The 9850-nt window shown below is 35.5% G+C and overlaps 1 protein-coding gene across 1 annotated transcript; it reads right to left on the reverse strand.

The window, feature by feature from the left end:
- Positions 1 to 627: 627 nt before the first annotated feature.
- Positions 628 to 1308, reverse strand: LOC309977450 (dynein light chain 1, cytoplasmic). The gene has a single exon (XM_082863568.1). It carries the CDS (start codon positions 1210 to 1212, stop codon positions 943 to 945), a length of 270 nt encoding a protein of 89 aa, XP_082719694.1. The 5' UTR covers positions 1213 to 1308; the 3' UTR covers positions 628 to 942.
- Positions 1309 to 9850: the final 8542 nt, after the last annotated feature.

Below are 9850 nucleotides of genomic sequence, written 5' to 3' on the forward strand. Positions count from 1 at the left end.
AAGGAAATAGTTTGATTTTCCTTTTCTTCAAATTTGTATCATCTATCTAAGGAGCTCCTGATAATTTTATTCATATAGGATTTTCACATGTATGCTGTTAGATTTATTTTTATTTTATTTTATACTTTTAAAATTGCAGCCTCCCTTTTTTTTTTTTTTTTTAAATTCCTGCAGACTTTATTAGAATCACATGGAGGGCTGCCTCAAAAGATTTCCCTTTTAAGACCACCTTTAATCTTTAGAATATACTTTGGCCAAGGCAGGGGAGGGGAAATTAGTCTAGAGCCCAACTTTCTTATTAGCTTATTTCCATTTTACAACCATGAACTACTATACATTCATCACCACTTGAGGCCTAAGGCCCAGAACACTCTATAGCAGTATCTTTTAACAAAATGAGCACTTAAGGAAAGCATCAGATTAGGAATAAGAGTTAATTCAGTAGTTTCTCTGCCATGCATTTCTTAACATGCACTTCTGAGTAGTATTCTTCCATGCATAACAGTAGCAGGATGGGCAAGAATGAAACTCAAGAGCGTTGAATAGGCTAGTCTGTTATATCCCACAGAAACTTTAAGGAATCACCCCCACCAAACTACCCAAGATCAAACAATAGGCCATCTTCAACCCTAGATTATTTGAACAAATCGTTATTAACGCACACTTCTCCAACACATTTATTTCTTTTAAGGAATGGATTTTGAAGAGAAAAAACATGGGACAGAGAGGTATGGAATAGAAAATAAATACAAATGTAAGCTGTTTTGCTAATTGCTTTATACCCACAACAACCTAGTACAGAGAATGCCCTGTACAAAACAACACAATAAAGATCGAGGTGTTCCCTTAGGCAAGGCTGAAGATTTCAGTCTCTGGTGTTTGGAATTTAGGCTGCAGTCCTTGTTTTTGGATGGATCACTGGGTGTGGCACAGTCCATGCTTTTAACCAGATTTGAACAGGAGAATGGCCACTTGGCCCAGGTAGAAGTAGATGAAGTGTTTGGTTTCATGTGTCACATAACTACCGAAGTTCCTCCCCACGATGCAGTGCCAGGTGGGGTTGTATTTCTTGTCAAACTCCTTCTTGATATGGGCCGCAATGTCCTTCTCTATATTATACTTCTCCAATGCCTGAGTAGCACACTCCACCGAGTCCTGTTGCATCTCCTCCGACATATCGGCATTTTTGATCACGGCCTTTCGGTCACACATGGTTACCAAAGAGCAGGGGCTGGCCGACTGCAACGGTCTCCTGGGGGAGGGGCTGGCGAGGCTCAGACCGGTCGAGACGAACGGTCCCTACTAAAGCCGTGGCGCATCTATCTGCAGCCTCCCTTTTAATATACTTTGTAACTGCTTGGAATGTATATGTATAAACTATGTACTATATGCTTATGTTACAGCCTTTACAATATTTTATTGTCTTATTTTCTGTAACAATTTTCCATTGATTCTTTGCACTTACTAGGCATATATCCATATGATCTGCAAATGGAGATAATTTTAATCCTTCCTTTCCAATGGTAATCTTTTTACTAACACCTCAAACTGTTAAGTAAGTTAGGTGTTCATGTCTCCTAGTGATCTTTCTGATGGTTAGAGGAAATTAATCTATTACTTCTCTATAGGTGAACTAGTGTCAGGGGTATGTGACATTTCTTTGGGTACATATGCATTAATATCTTCTTTATTTTTATAATTATTACCTGTAGCATTCTTCCATGCTACTTTGTTTGCATCTATCAAATTGATCACATGCCTTTCCTAAATTTATAAACTGATTATATTTCCCAACAACCAAAACATTAGAGTCCTGGTATAGGATTCACTTAATCTTGCTATAAAGTATTTTCCTAAGTGAGTTTGACTAAGGTATTATTTATTTTTTCTTTAAGATTTATTGAGATATAATAGACATCCAGCATTGTATAAGTTTAAGATGTACAGCATGATGATTTGACTACCATACATTATGAAACAATTATCACAATCGGTATAGTGAACATTCATCTCATAGAGATACAGAATTAAATAGCAAAGAAATTTTGTGATAACTCTTAGGATGTACTCTCTTAACAACTTTCATATGTAACAGAGAGCAATTTTCACATATAACATAAAGCAGTATTAATTATATTTATCATATTATATATTAAATCCCTAGTACTTATGTATCTTACAACTGGAAATTTGTAGCTTGTGGCTGCCTTCATCCAATTCCCCCTGCTACCTCACCCCGACTCTGGTAACCACAAATTGGATCTCTTTTTCTGTGAGTTTGTTTTTGAAGTATAATTGACCAACAACACTGGTAGTTCCAGTTGCCTGATGTAATGATTTGATATATCTATACTTTTCAAAATGATCAGCACAGTAAGTCTATTTATGATATGTCCCCATACAAATTCTAGCGTAGTAACTGGGGACAATCACCAGTCAATTCTATTATAGTAAGTGACTACATATCCAAAATTGTACACCATCTCATACCGTGACTGGTTTCTTTTGCATCTGGAAGTATGTACCTCTTGATCTCCCTCACCTATTTCTTTCCTCCTCCCACTCTCCTCTGACAACCACCTGTTTTTTCTCTGTATTTACAAATCTGGTTGGTTTTGTTGTTGCCGTTGTTACATGTTCATTTGTTTTCATTTCAGATTACATAAATAATTGAAATGATACAGTACTTTTCTTTCTCAGTCTGACTTATTTCATTTAGCATAATACCCTCTAGGTCTATTCATGTTGTCTCAAATGGCAAGATTTCATTCTTTTCTGTGGCTGAGTAATATTCCACTGTGTGTGTATATAGCATGTATGTATTATATATAGTATATATTGTATATATTATATATATATATTATGTATATATGGTGTATGTATACATGTGTGTGTGTATATATACACACACATATATATATACCACTTCTTCTTTACACATTAATTGATTAATGGACATTTGGGTTGCTTCCATATCTTGACTATTGTAAATAATGCTGCAGTGATTGTATATATCTTTCCTAATTATTAATTATATATTTTTTTCTTCAGATAAAAACCCCAAAGTGAAATTGCTGGAACATAGGGTAGAGCTACTTTTAATTGTTTTGACAAATCCCCATACTTTTTCCATAGTGGCTGAACCAATTTACTTCCCTCCAAAGTGCACAGTGGTTACCTTTCTCCCACATCATTGTCAACATATGGATTTCTTTTAGTTTTATTTCTTGTCTAATTGCTATGACTAGGACTTCCAATACTTGTTGATAAAAGTGGCAAGCATAGGTATCCTTCTCTTGTTCCTGATCTGAGAGAAAATCCTTTCAGCTTTTCACTGTTGAGTATAATATTAGTTGTGAATTTATCATGTGTGGCCTTTATTAAGTTAATTTATGTTGCCTCTTTACCCATACTGTTGACAATTTTTATCATAAATCAGTGTTGAATTCTTTCAAAAGCTTTTTCTGCATTTGATTTGATCATATGATTTTTATTTTTCAGTTCATTAATAGGGTAGATCATATAAGTTTGAACATATTTGCATCTATGTTCATCAGCGATATTGGCCTGTAGTTTACTTTTATGTGATATCTTTATCGTTTTGGTATCAAGGTGATGGTGGCCTTGAGGAATGATTTCAGAAGCATTCCTTCCTCTCCAATATTTTGAAATAGCTTGAGAAGTATAGGTTTAAAATGCTCTGTTTGGTAGAATTTACCTACAAAGTTGTTTGGACCTGGACTTTTGTTTGCTGGGCTTATTTAAATTATTATTACTTATTTAACTACATTACTGGTAATTGGTCTGCTCATATTTTCTACTCTTTCCTGATTCAGTCTTGGGAGATTTTATATTTATAGGAATTTGCCCATTTTTCCTAAGTTGTCCATTTTATTGGAGTATAAAATGTTCATGATAATCTCATAATCCTTCCTATTTCAATGGTATTATTTGAGACTTTTTCTTTTCCAATTTTTTGGAATTGATTCGTCTCTCTTTTTTTCTTGATGAGTCTAGTTAAAGTTTATCAATTTTATCTTTTAAAAGAACCAGGTCTTTGTTCGTTGATCTTTTCTATTTTTCTCTTACTCCTTCTTTCCGATCTGATCTTTATGATTTCTTTTCTTCTACTAACGTTAGGTTTTGTTTGTTCTTGTTTTCCTAGTAACTTAAGGTATAAGGTTAGGTATCACACTTCCTGACTTCAGATTATACACAATGCTACAGTAATCAAAAGAGAATTGTATTGCCACAAAAACAGAAACATAGACGAATGGAAGAGAATGGATAGTCCAGAAGGAACCCACACAATTATGGTCAATAAATCTACTACAAATGAGGTATATATACCTCATATATATACAATGGAGAAAAGACATTCTCTTCAATAAGTGGTGCTGGGAAACTGGAGACCTACAGGCAAAATAATGAGATTAGAACATTTCCTCATGCTGTACACAAAGACAAACTCAAAATGGATTAAAGACCTAAATGAAATACCCCAAAATCCAAAACTCATATAATATACTCTAGGTCCATCCATGTTGTTGCACATGGCTGAGTAATTTTTATATTTTATGGCTGAGTAATATCCCATTATATATATATATGTGTGTATGATATATATATATATATATATATACATATATATGTGTGTGTGATATATATATGTGTGTGTGATATATCACATCTTTTTTATCCATTCATCTGTTGATGGACATCTAGGTCTCTTCCATATCTTGGCAATTGTAAATAATGCTGCTATAAATATTGGGGTGCACGTATCTTTTCAAATTGGTGTTTTCACTTTCTCTGAGTATATACCCAGCAGTGGAATTGTTTAATACAGTAGTTCTCCTTTTAGTTTTCTGACGACCTCCATAATATTTTCATAGTGGTTGTACCAATTTACAATCCCACTAACAATGCACTAGGGTTCCTAACACTTGCTGTCTGTAGACTTTTTTTTTAATTAATTAATTAATTAATTTTTTTGGCTGCTTTGGGTCTGTACTGTGTGCAGGCTTTCTCTAGTTGCGGCGAGTGAGGGCTACTCTTCATTGCGGTTCATGGGCTTCTTATTGCAGTGGCTTCTCTTGTTGCAGAGCACGGGCTGTAGGTGCATGGGCTTCAGTAGTTGTGGCATGCAGGCTCAGTAGTTGTGGCTCATGAGCTCTAGAGAGCAGGCTCAGTAGTTTGGCACACGAGCTTAGTTGCTCCATGGCATGTGGGATCTCCCTGGACCAGAGCTCGAACCCATGTCCCCTGCAGTGGCAGACACATTCTTAACCACTGCACTATCAGGGAAGCCCTAGACTTTTTGATGAGAGCCATCTTGACAGATGTGAGGTGATGTCTCATTCTGGTTTTGATTTGCATTTATCCAATGATTAGTGATGTTTAGCATTTTTTCATGTGCCTGTTGGCTATCTGTATATCTTCTGTGGAAAAATGTCTATTAAGTGTTGCTCTCCATTTTTCATCCTTTTGCGTTTGTTTTTTGATACTGAGTGGATGAGCTCTTTATATAATTTGGATATTAACCCCTTCTCCATCATATCCTTGGCATATATTTTTCTCCCATTCTGTAGGTTACCTTTTCATTCTGTCTAACATTTCCTTTGCTCTGCAAAAGATTTTAAATTTAATTAGGTCCCATTTGTGTATTTTTGCTTTTATGTCTTTTTTTCCTTAGGAGACAGGTCCAAAAAAAAAGTGTTCCCATTTATGCCAAATAATTTTCAGCCTATGTTCTCTCCTAGGAGTTTTAGGGTTTGAGGTATTCCATTTAGGTCCTTAATCCATTTTGAGTTTGTCGTTGTGTACAGTGTGAGGAAATGTTCTATTCTCATTATTTTACTGGTAACTCTCCAGTTTTCCAAACACCACTTATTGAAGAGACTGTCTTTTCTGCATTGTATATTCTTGACTCTTTTGTAGTAGATTTATTGACCATAGGTGTGCAGGTTCCTTTCTGAGCTCTTTATTCTATTCCATTGATTTCTGTGTCTGTTTTTGTGATTATTGTAGCTTCGTATTCAGGGAGTGTGGTATCTCCACCTTTGGTCATTTTTCTCAGGATTGCTTAAGCAATGTGGGTATTTTGTGTTTCTCTATTACTTTTAGGATTATTTGTTCTGGTTCTGTGAAAAATGTCATGGGTATTTTTTAAATTTATTTTATTTATTTATTTTGGACTGCATTGGGTCTTTTTTGCTGTGTGAGGGCTTTTCTCTAGTTGCAGTGAGCGGGGGCCACTCTTCATTGTGGTGTGTGGGCTTCTCATTGCAGTGGCTTCTTTTGTTGCAGAACACAGGTTCTAGGCACACAGGGTTCAGTAGTTGTGGCTCGCTGGCTTAGTTGCTCCACGGCATGTGGGATCTTCCCAGAACAGGGCTCGAACCCATGTCCCCTGCATTGGCAGGCGGATTCTTAACCACTGAGCCAGCAGAGAAGCCCTAATTTTTTTTTTTTTGGCATGAATCATCATTCCCTTTACTAGATCTTTTTTTTAAACATCTTTATTGGAGTATAATTGCTTTACAATGGTATGTTAGTTTCTGCTTTATAACAAAGTGAATCAGCTATACATATAGATATATCCCCATATCTCCTCCCTCTTGCATCTCCCTCCCACCCTCCCTAGCCCACCCCTCTAGGTGGTCACAAAGCACGGAGGTGATCTCCCTGTGCTATGTGGCTGCTTCCCACTAGCTAGCTATTTTACATTTGGTAGTGCATATATGTCCATGCCACTCTCTCACTTCATTTCCGTGTCCTCAAGTCCATTCTCTACGTCTGCATCTTTATTCCTGTCCTGCCACTAGGTTCTTGAAAAACATTTTTTTTTAAGATTCCATATATATGTGTTAGCATATGGTATTTGTTTTTCTCTTTCTGACTTATTCACTCTGTATGACAGACTCTAGGTCCATCCACCTCACCACAAATAACTCAATTTCATTTATTTTTATGGCTGAGTAATATTCCATTTATATATGAGCCACATCTTCTTTATCCATTCATCTGTCAATGGACATTTAGGTTGCTTCCATGTCCAGGCTATTGTAAATAGAGCTGCAATGAACATTGTGGTACATGCCTCTTTTTGAATTATGGTTTTCTCAGGGTATATGCCCAGTAGTGGGATTGCTGGGTCATATGGTAGTTCTATTTTTAGGTTTTTGAGGAACCTCCATACTATTCTCCATAGAGGCTGTATCAATTTACATTCCCACCAACAGTGCAAGAGGGTTCTCTCTCCTCCACACCCTCTCCAGCATTTATTGTTTGTAGATTTTTTGATGAGGACCACCCTGACTGGTGTGAGGTGATACCACATTGTAGTTTTGATTTGCATTTCTCTAATGATTAATGATGTTGAGCATCGTTTCATGTGTTTGTTGGCAATCTGTATATCTTCTTTCGAGAAATGTCTATTTAGGTCTTCTGCCCATTTCTGGATTGGGTTGTTTGGTTTTTTGATATTGAGCTGCTTGTATATTTTGGAGATTAATCCTTTGTCAGTTGTTTCATTTGCAAATATTTTCTCCCATTCTGAGGGTTGTCTTTTTGTCTTGTTTATGGTTTCCTTTGCTGTGCAAAAGCTTTTTAGTTTCATTAGGTCCCATTTGTTTATTTTTATTTCCATTTCTCTGGGAGGTGGGTCAAAAAGGATCTTGCTTTTATGTCATGGAGTGTTCTGCCTATGTTTTCCTCTAAGAGTTTTACAGTGTCTTGCCTTACATTTAGGTCATCAATCCATTTGAGTTTATTTTTGTGTATGCTGTTAAGGAGTGTTCTGATTTCATTCTTTTACGTGTAGCTGTCCAAAAAATATGGAAAACTTCACAAATTTGCATGTCATCCTGTGCAGGGGCCATGCTAATCTTCTCTGTATCTTTCCAATTTTAGTATATGTGCTGCTGAAGCGAGCACTCATGGGTATTTTGATAGGGAATGCTTTATATCTGTAGGTTGCTTGGAGTAGTATAGCTGTTTTAAAAATATTAATTCTTCCGATCGAAGAGCATAAGGTATCTTTTCATTTATCCGTGTCATCTTCCATTTGTTTCATCAGTGTCATAATTTTCAGTGCATAAATCTTTCACATCTGTGGATAAATTTATTCTTAGGTCTTTTATCATTTTAATATAATCATATTTTTTTCTTCATACCTTGGATAGTTTGTTTTTGGTGCAGGAAAAATAACCGATTTCTGTATGTTAATTGTGTATACTTCAAATTTACTGAATTTATTCATGCTAATACTTTGTGGGTGAAATCTTTAGGGTTTCCTCTATGTGTCATGTTCAAACAGTGACACTTTTAGTTCCTTTACAAACTAGATCCCCTTTTTTATTTTTGTCTTTTTGCTGTGGCCAGGATTATTAATACTATGTTGAATAAAAGTGGTGAGAACAGTCATCCTTGTCTTGCTCCTGTTCTTAGGGGAAATGCTTTCAACTTTTCATCATTGAGTATGATGTTAGCTGTGGTTTTGTCATATATGCCCTTTATTATATAAAGGTATGTTGCCTCTATACCAACTTTGTTGAGAGCTTTATCAGATTTTGAAGTCTGTTGAATTTTTGTCAAATGCTTTTGCTGGAGCTATGAAGATGATCATTTGATTTTATACTTTGTTATACTAATCTGGTGTGTCCCTTAATTGATTTGCATATATTGAATCATCCCTGCATTGCTGAGATAAATCCCACATGATCACAGGGTATGGATTTTTTAATGTATTGTTGAATTCAGTTTGCTAATATTTTGCAGAGGATTTTTGCATATATATTCATCAGGAGTAAGGCCTGTAACCTACTTTTTTTTGGTAGTATCTTTATCTGGTTTTCATCTATGGCTGATTCTGATCTCAGAGAATTAGTTTGGAAACACTCTTTCTTCAATTATTTGGAATAGTTTGAGAAGGATAGATGTTAACTTTCATTTAAATATTTGGTAGAATTTATCAGTGAAGGTACCTGGTCCTGGGATTTTATTTATTGGGAGTTTTTTGACTACCAATTTCATTACTAGTATTTGATCTTTTAGGTTTTTTATTTATTCCTGATTCAGTCTTAGAAGATTTATAATTCTAGGAATTTATCCAATTCTTCTAGGTGTCCAACTCTTTAGTGTGTAATTGTTTGTAGAAATGTCTTATGCTACTTTGCATTTCTGTGCTGTCTCTCTTTTGTTTCTAATTTATTTGGGCCTTCTCTTTCTTCAAAAGAATACTACTTTTGTCTTTTATTCTTTACAGAAGCTTAATAAGTGCTCGATCTACTCCCCTTACAATATGTATACCTTTTTCCAGCGAGATTTTTACTTTTGTGTGTTTTCTTGTTGCTAATTAGTGATACTTCTTTTAAGCTTAAATAAATTCCTTCAACATTTCTTATAAGGATGCTGTCTTAGTGATGAACTCATTTAGTGTTTGCTAGCCTGGAAATGCTTGATCTCTCCTTTGATTCTGCATTATAATCTTGCTGGTACAGTATTCTTGCTGTGGCCTTTTTCCTTTTAGACCATTGAATATATTTTCATTCCTTTCTGGTATGCGAAGTCTGCTGAAAAGTCAGCTGATAGTCTTATGAAAATAACTTGCACATAACCAGTTACTTTTTTTTTAACATTTTTTTCGATGTGGACCATTTTTAAAGTCTTTCTTGAATTTGTTAGAATATTGCTTCTATTCTATGTTTTGGTTTTTCACCTCAAGGCATGTGGGATCTTAGCTCTCTGACCAGGGATCGAACCCGCACCCTCTGCATTGGAAGGTGAAATCTTAACCACTGTACTGCCAGTGAAGTCCCTAACCAGTTACTTTAATTGCTTCTATGAT

The sequence above is a fragment of the Leucopleurus acutus genome (assembly GCF_964270905.1).
Source record: "Leucopleurus acutus genome assembly, chromosome: 20".
Lineage (NCBI taxonomy): Eukaryota > Metazoa > Chordata > Mammalia > Artiodactyla > Delphinidae > Leucopleurus > Leucopleurus acutus.